Raw genomic sequence first — 12948 nt, forward strand, 5'->3', positions numbered from 1 at the left:
AGTGGATTAACTTATGGAGCACAAATAAATCAAACAATAGCAAGTGAAGCAAATGGAAAAAACCTTACACAATAACAGCATACTGTCTCTGCTCAAAGATTCTGTTTTGATCTTTATAAAAGGAAGGTGCTAATGTAACTGAGTTTGGCCACATATAATGCAGGTACAGTTGTTAACTTTGCAAGGATGCCATCCCAAGACTCTCCCTAATTTTCAAGGTACTGGAGAGTCTAGGTTTTTACTGAAAATTCTCAGATTTTTAAAAGACCAATAGTACGTTTGCCAAATTGAACATACTGAGGAACAGTTTCAATATATGAGCTTCCAGTCTTTGACTCTTATTTTGGAGAATGTAGAAAAATCAATAGATTACATCTTCCATTCTTTATTAAACATTTGGAATCTCTGACAATTACCTGAAATACAATTTTTAAATGTTATTGGTTGAGCTCATGCTACAGGCTATAAAAGTCAGATGAGCCAAGGCATATTTTGTTTTGTTTTTGAGGAAAGTTAAGTAGAAGGATAAAAGAACAAAAAGCCCTTTCATTGCTGCATGGAAGCTGGCCTTTTCACATAAAATGATGCACAGAGCTGAATGGGCCTTGGAGGTCTATCTGAGTTGTCTCTTTTCTTCTTCCTGAATATTGAGCTAATATAGAATTTTCAAGTTATAGCCTAGGCTTAAAGACTTCACAATATCTTGTTTATGAAACCAGTCCCCAAATAATTCTTTACAACTATAGTAGCTATGTCATACAGTCATCCCTCCACATCCACTGGGGATTGGTTTCAGGACCCTGAAGATATTGAAATTCAAGAATGCTCAAGTTTCTTATATGAAATGATGTAGTGCTTGCATGTAACCTATGCACATCCTCCCATAATATACTTTAAATCATCTCTGTGTTACATATAATACCTAATACGATGTAAATATGATAAAAATAGTTACTATACTATATCGTTTATTGATTTTTCTTTTTTACTGTTGCATTGTTATTTCTTATTTTCTTCTTCTAGATATTTTCTAAATACATTTGTTTGAATCAATGAATATATTTCTATATAGGGAACTCTGCAGATGCTAAATAAATATGGTGGGAAATTGCTATATCACATTGTATATATATCTTGCCCTTGTGCACAGACTTTACCATTTTATTGATTGTGTGTGATTGATTGTTTGTATACAAACCAAGAATTTTGTGTAACCATAAAAGATGGTATGTCCAAAGTGAGAATGAATTAGATAGCTAGAATACTAGAAAAATTAAGTTTTTGTTTTGAGAAGGGGATTTAAAGCAAGATAAAACTCAATGCTTTACTAATTGTATGTGTTCTTAGCAGTGATCACTTTTGAAAATTAGTCCTAATGGTTTTCTATAAATTACAATTCATGTTTTTGACCAACAGAACTTTTTTTTTTTTTTTTTTTTTGAGACAAAGTCTCACTCTGTCACCCAGGCTGGAGTGCAGTGGCCGGATCTCGGCTCACTGCAAGCTCTGCCTCCCAGATTTACACCATTCTCCTGCCTCAGCCTCCCGAGTAGCTGGGACTACAGGCACCCGCCACCTCGCCCGGCTAGTTTTTTTGTATTTTTTAGTAGAGACAGGGTTTCACCGTGTTAGCCAGGATGGTCTCGATCTCCTGACCTCGTGATCCGCCCGCCTGGGCCTCCCAAAGTGCTGGGATTACAGGCTTGAGCCACTGCGCCCAGCCAACCAACAGAACTTCTTTACCCTTGCTTACACAGAGTTGTTTCTCTTTGGTTATTTATCGGTTCAGCATTACTGCACTAGCAATATTTAGGATGTATGGTCAAGTCCATCTTGCACATCTTTATAGTATTGTATCACTTGACAGATTATAGTTGCTGAAAGTCTTTAAATAAAGAAAAATACAGAACTAAACCATTTATATTATAGAAAATAACAGCAACAAAACTTTGTAATTGAATTAATCCTTTATAGATATCTAATTTAATTCTCACGTCAACCCTTGGTGCATTCGCGCTGAACAAATAGAAGTCTTAAAAGAGTAAGTGACTGCTTTGGTGATATCAGTGTTATTATTAACTTTGACATTAGATTAACCTTAATTTATAACCATAGATATCTACCTATCCAGTGCAATAAATAATGAGAAATTCACTTGAACCTGCTTCAAATTTATCATAATTATAAAGATCAATTGCTGCTATAGGTAGCTTATACATTAATTGCTGGATAGAGCTATACAAGGTACACAATAAATTTGTTACATTAAAACTTTGGTCTAAAAATATCTACTAAAATATTTATTTACCATAGTATTTTGAAATACAGATTAATATGTCATTAGACGTTAACACAAGTTTTAATAAGCTGCAGTTCAGTCATGTTATTCAATTGTTAAACTGCCAAACATCTGTATCCCAACATTTATATTTTCTTACTTTTATTTATGTTTACCTGCAGAATTTATCGTATATTTTTAATCAGCAGATTTGGGGCAATAATGTTACCTGGTCATTGTTATGAATTATTAATTGGTACATTTGAATATATAGTATTTCATTAAATTAAATTCTTAACATTTAAGTGTCTATTCTGATTCTAGAATTGAAGTCCTATGTCCAGAAGTTACATTTATTACCTGATTTTTTATGTCTATTTCTCAGAATTTTGGATGCTATTCTTCAAAGATTTTGTTAGTCAGAAAGTACTTATTACTTTTTGGTTATTTGCTTCTTAATAATTTGAAAGAAATTACCTAGAGAAAGATAAGAAAATCAGCCAAGGTCTTATCGTTAAGATTAGAATGTATAACCTAATTTATGTGTCTTAGAGAAAAGCCCTTGAGAGATCTCATCCTTTAGACATGAATAAAAACCACAACAGAATATCCACAAATTATCTTACTTTTTCTTTTCTAATGTACATAGTACTTTCAGAAATTTTAGGGGAGGCAAGAAACATCATTTTCTCTGACTATTAATGTTATTTAAATGAATTAGAAAATACTAGAGAGATTTATACCTATCAACCATCTAAAGTAAAAATGTATTCTCTCTAGCACTGTAATAATGCCTGAAGAAAGAAAAAAATGTGAAATAAAAACAACCAACAAGTAAAATCATAATTTCTCTCCTATCTTGCCCCCCTCTGCTTCTCTCTTCCTCATTTCAAATTAAGAGATTCATTCTCCTGCTGGTTGTAATGGAAATGAATTTCAGTGCCACCCTGATGGTAACTGCATTCCTGATCTGTGGCGCTGTGATGGAGAAAAAGATTGTGAAGATGGTAGTGATGAAAAAGGCTGCAATGGTACCATACGATTGTGTGACCACAAAACCAAGTTTTCCTGTTGGAGTACAGGTAAGTGAACATTGCTTTTGGCTTCTATTGGGGCTCCCTGAGTGTGGAATCCTTTTGGCCCATCCTGACTCTGTATCTCACCTTTGTAAAAAGTAGTCTTATATTTCTGGTAGATGTGCTCATGTATAATAATAGTAGTTAACGTTTAGGGAGAACTATCAATGGGGCCAGAATAATTCTATGAATGTTCTCTGCATGAATTCATGAGGCAAGGAGAAGTTTTTAACTGGCTCACACTCACAGAGCCAACATGTCAGATTTAGGATTTTATTTGAATTTATTTATTTATTTATTTGAGATTTGGGATTTTAAACCAGGCAATCTGGAATACAGAATCTGGAAATTCAGAATCAAGAGAGAGATAAGTATGATAAACCAGCTGGCAGCATTTCTCTTTCTGTGGATAACTCCTCACCCTAAAATTTAAATGAAGATTACTTAGAAAAGAAAGACAGAATTATGTGTATTTATTTTCAACTAATTTCCTAAATATTACTGTACTATTGCTTAATTCTGTTATGACAAAGATATTGGCTGCCATTTAAAGATTTGATCCAAGAGTCACTGAGGCTATTGTTGTGTTTTATAAAGATATCCTATTACTATGACTGTTCCATTTTGGTTTCGTGTGTGTGTGTGTGTGTGTGTGTGTGTGTGTGTGTACAAATAGGAAACCAAAATGGAGAAGTCATAGTAATAGAATATCTTATATTCTACTATGTTTTACTGTATATACTGGGTTCCAGTTGAAATTATAAACTTATTTTCTTCCCTCTTTATGCCAGATGATGTGTTGAAGTTTAGAGAAAAGTAGATTACAATGAGCTATTGTGGTGTAATTTGTGAAATGGTTGATATCATCCTCCAAATAATCCATGGAAATAATTTTCTGTAGATTTCAGGATATCATCTCTGGAATCTCTCTTTGATGTGAAATTGTTTTTCAGTTGCCTAATCATGAGCTCTTAGTGATTTCTTTTGCTCCCTATTTTTACATATTCTAACAAAAAGTACAAATGAGAACTAAAGTGTATAAGAAAACACTGTGAAAACCACATGGCCGATAAAAAAATGAGCTCTTAGTGATTTCTTTTGCTCCCTATTTTTACATATTCTAACAAAAAGTACAAATGAGAACTAAAGTGTATAAGAAAACACTGTGAAAACCACATGGCCGATGTGCATTTAAAGGTATAGAAAGGCACTGTCTTTCTTTTCTCACAAGGTCAAGATCATGAAACCCCGTCTCTACTAAAAATACAAAAAATTAGCCGGGCGCGGTTGTGGGCGCCTGTTACAATGGCGTGACGGATGGAGCTTGCCAATAACTGAAATGGGCGAAGAGCCAAAAAAAAAAAAAAAAAAAAAAGATATAGAAAGGCACTGCAACAATTAAGGATTCCAATAAGAAATAAATGGCTATAGGTATAGATAAATACATACTCCTGAAGCCTGTTCCTAGCCAGGAAATTGTGTTTCCAAAATGTTTTTTTCAACAATGTTTTTCACAATTATGTGACTCTCTTCAATTGTTACATAAAGACTCATAATTTTAGGGTAATTTGTTAGAAAAAATGTGATTTTAAGTTTAGAAATGGTCTTTTTGGAACACGCATTAATTGAAAATTAATAGATGAATTATTGTCGAATGAATTATTGACGGCATAAATAAGTTTTATTTAATAGGGCAATTCTAATGCCAAAGAGCCAATTATTTGACTCGAGCTAATATACTTCAAAGCATAGGTTGTATATATTTTCCCCATATAACTTCTGGCATTTTCTTGATTGTGTTAATCTTAAAATGTAGCAGCTAACAGTTTTTAAAACATATATGAAAAAGAAACTGGCAAAGCTTTGTTAAAACAAAATATAAACCAATATGGAAAATCCTGAGTTTCAACTACTTGGATATGCTATTAAAGCAAATTTAGATCAAAACATAAAACCAGGCTGCAATTTCTCTATACGGAAATAAATTATAAAGAGATTCACAGTAATGTAAATTCTCAAAGCTATGTGTTAGTAAAAACTAGTTTGAACTTTCAGTTGAGAAAAAAATAATTGCAGACAAAGCATGTAAATAATAAATAGTATGATTAAGTAAATTTAAGAGAATATTCTAAGTGCTTGTGATTTATTTTAAAATGTGTATTGATATTTTGCAATTAACATTTATAAAACAACTTCCTGTGAATATAGTTCAACATAAAAATAAATCTGAAGTATGATGAGGAAGGCTGGTTATCTTTAGAGAACTGAATTTTCTGAGACACTTTTATATGTGGTGACTTGAGATTTGGATTATCTGTTTAATAATTCTGTTAATTAAACATCAGATGTTTCTAACAAATAGTTTTTAGGTAAGCAAAAATTTGATGTAAAAAGAAACTGTGATAAAACATATGTTTCACTTTAAAAGAAAGTGAAATTTGTCCATCTGCTTCTAATTTGATCTGTGTTTTGGATATAGTAAACCACAATTTATCCAACTTCGGAAGAGTTGCACAATTACAAAGTCACATTTATGATAGACTTCTGTGAACATTGCAGTCATTAAAATGAACCACAAATATAAACAATGGTTTACAATATGTATTCATCTACAAACCTTTTGATATTTTTTCATTTATTTTAAATTCTCAGTTTTACAAGCTGCAAGACCTTTACCCACAATGTTCAATCCAGAGTTCATGATTATTTTCAAAGATTTTTAAAATGTTAGTTTGAACATTCAAAAGTTTTCAGGCTGATTAATTTATATATGGTAGTTAGAATAGCTTTTTAATACATAAATTGTCATCTATTGGTGTTCAAAACATAAGCACATTGGTTTTTATATTCCTATAAAGATGAGAATGAGAGCTAACTTCAAGTACAACACAACAGTCATCATTTAAGAACTTCTAATCTCAAAGGACCTATTTTTGACCAAGAAGTGCATTGTGCCACATCTGTTCTCTTACACTCCAGACTAACAAATAGCAGTTGTATTGTAACTGGGGAAAAGGGAAGTGTATTTTCAGTCACTCTGTCATGGAAAAGAAACTCAGAAATGCCATTCTTCAGATTAGAAAAATTAAAGAGAAGTTTGATATTACATAGTGATGGCAAAGTACCGGGAAAATAGGCCCTGCAGCTCTTTGTAGGAATGTAACTTTAATCCTTCTGTCCTACTTCTAGAAATTCATGTAAAGAAGAGTAGGATTGTATAAGGTTATATATGAACAAAGATATTCAATAAGCCATTTTATTTTTAATAGTAAAAAGTTAGAAATAATATATTGCTTATCAGTAGGGATAGTAATAAATAGTTGTGTATTCACACAAGTAATCTAATGTCATTAAGACAATAAAAAAGGAATTCATGTGAAGGTGAGACTTCAAGTTTACACTCTGAACTTTCTGCTTCCCTGTTTTCACTTCTCAACACACGGAAGTGATGACAAAATATAACAGGATAAAATAAAGGAGATACTGCCTTATGAACAAAAAATATGTATCTGTAAGTAACAGAAATGTAGCACAGTGTCAAGTGGTAAGCTAAAGCTGAGTACCTTATTGGATTGGGTAGTAGGCTAGCAGAAATGAACAGGTACTCAAATCTTAGGGTCAATAGAAATAAAGCTGTCCCACATGAAGCTGAGATCTGGAGGCAGGCAGTACTGGAAATCAGAACCTGGAAAGAAACTCCATTTGCTTTTGAAAGGAGAATTGAAAATATTTATGTATCACTGCTAGTTGCCGCCAGTGGTGGTTACTTAAATGAAGTCCTGTACCTAAAGAGATGGGAGGACACAGGCATGGCAATTAAGCTGAACTTCTGTCTGGCTTGGAGATTGAATCTGATAAAAGTCCAATATTGTTTTAGTATAGAATCTCACACAAATATATATATATAAATTGTACTTCTGAACCAAGAGTACTGGAAATAATGGGGTGGGCCAGAGTCGAAGCAGCAATGCTTGTAGATAGGCACAAGTAAACTCATAAAGTCAGAGAGAAAAAAATGAAAGTTCTGATCCAAGATGAGATTACAAACCAGAATTTTAACATACATGAAGAAAACTATCTCATCAAAATCAGTCATTACAAAATAAATTATTCATGATTAAATGACAATAAGCTATATGTCTGAAAAATAAGTTTAAGTACATTGAGACCTCCAAAAAGAAAAAGAGAAAAGTTTTACTCTTAAAATGACTAAGAATTCAGCACAAATATGACAAGCAGAATAATTGCAACAGAAAAGGTGGAGAATGAGACTATCTTACTTCAGGCTGCTATAACAAATTATCATAAACTGAGTTGTTTAAACAACAGACATTTATTGCTCACAGTTCTAGAGACTGAGAAGTCCAAGATCAAGAACTGGGAAACCTGGTGTCTGTCTAAGGCACTCTTCCTGGTTTGCAGATGGCAATCTTCTTATGTGGGTTCTACTCTCATAACTGATTACCTCCCAGTCCTCCCAATACCATCACATTGGAGATTAGGATTTCAACATGAATTTGATCTGGACACAAACATTCCATCCATAACACCTATAAAAAAATGTGGTTGAAAACCACAGTGGGATTGCATTATTTTGACATCCGTTGATTGATAATAAATAAGCACAGTAATACCCATGTTGGTGAGAGTAGAGAAAGCAGACACTTTGCTTTCAGTGGAGACTGGTGAACCTCTGTGGAAAGCAATATATTTCAATGTTTACAATTTGTCTCCAATTTTACCCACAATTCCACCTCTAGGAATTTATCACATAGATATATTCATGCATTTGAGGAGTGAGATGTACAAAGATATTTATTTAAAGCTTTATTAAATGTGTTTAATAAACTTAAACCAATACATATATACTCTTCCATGTACATCAAAGTTATAGAAAACTATTTCAAATTTGACCATATGTTAGGTTCCAAAGAAGTCTTAAAAGTATTTCAAATAATTGGCAATTTACAAAAAGCATTCTCTACACACACAAAATATTAGAAATCTACAGTGGAATGATTTTTAAAAATGTATTGAAAACTAGGATCACAGTTCAAAACAATCAGTGGGTTAATTGAGAAATCATTCTTTTTGTATTATTATATTTTAAGTTCTATGGTACATGTGCACAACGTGCAGGTTTGTTACATATGTATACATGTGCCATGTTGGTGTGCTGCACCCATTAACTCGTCATTTACATTAGGTATATCTCCTAATGCTATCCCTCCCTCCTCCCTCCTCCTCACAATAGGCCCCGGTGTGTGATGTTCTCCTTCCTGGGTCCAAGTGCTCTCATTGTTCAATTCCCACCTATGAGTGAGAACATGCAGTGTTTGTTTTTCTATTCTTGCGATAGTTTGCTGAGAATGATGGTTTCCAGCTGCATCCATGTCCCTACAAAGGACACAAACTCATCCTTTTTTATGGCTGCATAGTATTCCATGGTGTATATATGCCACATTTTCTTAATCCAGTCTGTCACTGATGGACATTTGGGTTGATTCCAAGTCTTTGCTATTGTGAATAGTGCTACAATAGACATATGTGTGCATGTGTCTTTATAGCAGCATGATTTATAATCCTTTGGGTATATCCCCAGTAACGGGATGGCTGGGTCAAATGGTATTTCTAGTTCTAGATCCTTGAGGAATCGCCACACTGTCTTCCACAATGGTTGAACTAGTTTACAGTCCCACCAACAGTGTAAAAGTGTTTCTATTTCTCCACATCCTCTCCAGCACCTATTGTTTCCTGATTTTTTAATGATCGCCATTCTAACTGGTGTGAGATGGTATCTCATTGTGGTTTTGATTTGCATTTCTCTGATGGTCAGTGATGATGAGCATTTTCTCATGTGTCTTTTGGCTATGTGAATGTCTTCTTTTGAGAAGTGTCTGTTCATATCCTTTGCCCACTTTTTGATGGGGTTGTTTGTCTTTTTCTTGTAAATTTGCTTGAGTTCTTTGTAGGTTCTGGATATTAGCCCTTTGTCAGATGAGTAGATTGCAAAAATTTTCTCCCATTCTGTAGGTTGCCTGTTCACTCTGGTGGTAGTTTCTTTTGCTGTGCAGAAACTCTTTTTTTTTTTTTTTTTTTTTTTTTTTTTTTTTTTTTTTTTTTTTGAGACGGAGTCTTGCTCTGTCGCCCAGGCTGGAGTGCAGTGGCCGGATCTCAGCTCACTGCAAGCTCCGCCTCCCGGGTTCACGCCATTCTCCTGCCTCAGCCTCCCAAGTAGCTGGGACTACAGGCGCCCGCCACCTCGCCCGGCTAGTGTTTTGTACTTTTTTTTAGTAGAGACGGGGTTTCACCAGGTTAGCCAGGATGGTCTCGATCTCCTAACCTTGCGATCCGCCCATCTCGGCCTCCCAAAGTGCTGGGATTACAGGCTTGAGCCACCGCGCCCGGCCAGAAACTCTTTAGTTTAATTAGATCCCATTTGTCAATTTTGGCTTTTGTTGCCGTTGCTTTTGGTGTTTTAGACATGAAGTCCTTGCCCATGCCTATGTCCTGAATGGTATTACTTAGGTTTTCTTCTAGGGTTTTTATGGTTTTAGGTCTAACATTTAAGTCTCTAATCCGTCTTGAATTAACTTTCGTATAAGGAGTAAGGAAAGGATCCAGTTTCAGCTTTCTACTTGTGACCAGCCAATTTTCCCAGCACCATTTATTAAATAGGGAATCCTTTCCCCATTTCTTGTCTTTGTCAGGTTTGTCAAAGATCAGATGGCTGTAGATGTGTGGTATTATTTCTGAGGGCTCTGTTCTGTTACGTTGGTCTATATCTCTGTTTTGGTACCAGTACCATGCTGTTTTGGTTACTGTAGCCTTGTAGTATAGTTTGAAGACAGGTAGCGTAATGCCTCCAGCTTTGTTCTTTTGGCTTAGGATTGGCTTGGCAATGAGGGGTCTTTTTTGGTTCCATATGAACTTTAAAGCAGTTTTTTGTTTTTTTGTTTTTTTTTTTCCAATTCTGTGAAGAAAGTCATTGGTAGCTTAATGGGGATGGCATTGAATATATAAATTACCTTGGGCAGTATGGCCATTTTCACAATATTGATTCTTCCTATCCATGAGCATGGTATGTTCTTCCATTTGTTTGTGTCCGCTTTTATTTCACTGAGCAGTGGTTTGTAGTTCTCCTTGAAGAGGTCCTTTACATCCCTTATAGGTTGGATTCCTAGGTATTAACTGAATAAAATGGGTAGTATTATATATCAAAATGTTTATGACTTTTTAAAAAATAGACTTTTTTTAGACCAATTTTAGGTTCACAGCAAAATTGAGCAGAAAGTACCAAGACTTCCTATATACTCCCACCACCTTCACATGCACAGCTCTCTTTACTGTCAGTATACTGCACCAGAATGGTACATTTATTATAATAAATGAACCTACAGTGACACATCTTTCTCATCCAAAGTCTATGGTTTACATGACGGTTTACTTTAGATGTTGAATACTCTATGGATCTTGACAAATATATGATGACATGTATCCATCATTATAGTATCAAGCAGAATAATTTCACTGCTCTAAAAACCTTTCGTACTCTGTTTATTCTTCCCTCCCCCTTACCTTCTGGAAGCTGCTTATCTTTTTACTGTCTCCATGGTTTTGCCTTTTCTAGAGTGTCATGTCATTGAAATCACATAGTATGTAGACTTGCCATATTGACTTCTTTCACCTTGTAATATGCATTTGAGTTTCCTCCATGTCTTTTCATGGCTTGGTAGTAGATTTATTTAAGCTTTGAATAATATTTCATTGTACCACAATTTTTTAATCTGTTCACCCACTGAAGGACATCTTTGTTTCCAAATCCTGGCAATTATGAATAAAACAGTTATAAATATGTACATGCAGGTTTTTGAGTGGACATAAATTGTTAATTCATTTGGGTAAAGACCAAGGAGTCCATTTGCAGGATAGTAGGGTCAGAGTATGTTCAGTATTTGTAAGCAATGGCTTCATTGTCTTTCAAAGTGGCTGTACCATTTTGCCTTCATTCACTTGTGATGAATGAAAGTTTCTGTTGCTCTATATCCTTGTACACCTTTAGTGTTGTCACTGTTCCAGATTTTCATCACTCTGATAGGTGTACAGTTGTATCTCATTGTTGTTTTAATTTGCATTTTCCTAATGATATATTATTTTGAGTATCTTTTCAAACGTTCATTTGCCATGAAATTGCTTTTAATAGATAAATGTTGCAAATAACCTAAATAGGACAAAATAGGGCACTAGGTGCTAATATGATATTTCTGTATAGTAGAATGCCTTACAGATTTGGAAGTCATTATAATGCACTGACATGAACACTTCTCTGTGATTACATGTTGAGTGAAAGTGAAGGAGTGCAAGAGTGGGCATAGCATGTAATATTGTTTAAGTGAAAAGAAAGTAAAAGTGTATTCTCTGTATAACAAAAACATTTCTGGAAGAATTCACAATAAAACTATTGTCATTGTTTGTCTCTAAGTATGGGGGAAAAGTGGCTAGGAAGAATGACTGAGAAGATATCATAACTTTAGTGTGTCCTTTTTTGATTGACTACCTTTTCAAAAGTTGTGATAGTTTGGTGCTGACTCATCTACCTTCCACTCTAGATTCCATTGGAATAAGCAACATACATTTTGAAATCAAGTTCCAGAGTAGTGTTATTAGTTAAGGACAAGTGATCTTTAGCAGAAGAATGTAACAGAACTGACTGGCACACATGTGGATTTAACTTTGACAGTAGCATCATACTCTGTTCTGATCTGCTGTGTAATGAAAATTCTCTGTGGGCTTCTGTGAATGGGAAAACATTATTCTTGTCTATTTTTGGATTGTTTTGTTTTCTTTCCCCTATTGTTGTATCAGTGAATACAGAATAAAATGATGAATTTAATCATTGTGGAAAACCAATCTGGATTATTAGAACCGAAAATATCCCATAATGGTATAGTGATTTCGTTAGAATTATACGATGGGTTCTATATGAAACATTTCTAAACACAGCCCTTTTTTTTCTTTCTGGAACCAGCCCTATAGAATATTTCTGATTATTTCTGATGAAAATAATATGGCAAGCTGTTCGTTGTTTATGTGCCAGAAAACTAATAAAATATTTTGCATTTTTCTTCTTATGAGCCTCCTGTATTTTTCCTTGATTCCTCCCAGTGACAGTTTTTTTGTTGTTGTTGTTTTGTTTTTTGGGGGACAGAGTCTCACTCTGTTGCCCAGGCTGGAGTGCAGTGGTGAGATCTCAGCTCACTGCAAGCTCTGCCTCCTGGGTTCGTGCCACTCTCCTGCCTCAGCCTCCTGAGTAGCTGGGACTACAGGCACCCACCACCTTGCCCAGCTAATTTTTTGTATTTTTGGTAGAGACTGGTTTCACCATGTTAGCCAGGATGGTCTCTATCTCCTGACCTCATGAGCTGAAAGTTTTAAACCTTTTGCTGTATGCCTACTCTTCTTGTTTCCCTTCAGTCCTGTCTATAAAGAAGAATAAACAATGCTCCTTTTTGTCCAGGAGGGCTCTTGTTTAGATGTATGTATGTATGTATGTATGTATGTATGTATGTATGTATTTGTTTATTTAGAGACAGA

General features: G+C 34.6%; 1 protein-coding gene across 3 annotated transcripts in view; it reads left to right on the forward strand.

Annotated features, from left to right (window-relative positions):
- Window positions 1-12948, forward strand: part of LRP1B (LDL receptor related protein 1B) — a 1933102-nt gene that overhangs the window by 1227305 nt on the left and 692849 nt on the right. For all 3 annotated transcript variants that reach the window (XM_050752792.1, XM_050752793.1, XM_050752794.1), the window contains exon 21: window positions 3178-3360. In XM_050752792.1, coding sequence (XP_050608749.1) covers window positions 3178-3360 — 183 coding nt within the window. The remainder of the gene's footprint in view (window positions 1-3177; window positions 3361-12948) is intronic.

The sequence above is a fragment of the Macaca thibetana genome, chromosome 12 (assembly GCF_024542745.1).
Source record: "Macaca thibetana thibetana isolate TM-01 chromosome 12, ASM2454274v1, whole genome shotgun sequence".
Lineage (NCBI taxonomy): Eukaryota > Metazoa > Chordata > Mammalia > Primates > Cercopithecidae > Macaca > Macaca thibetana.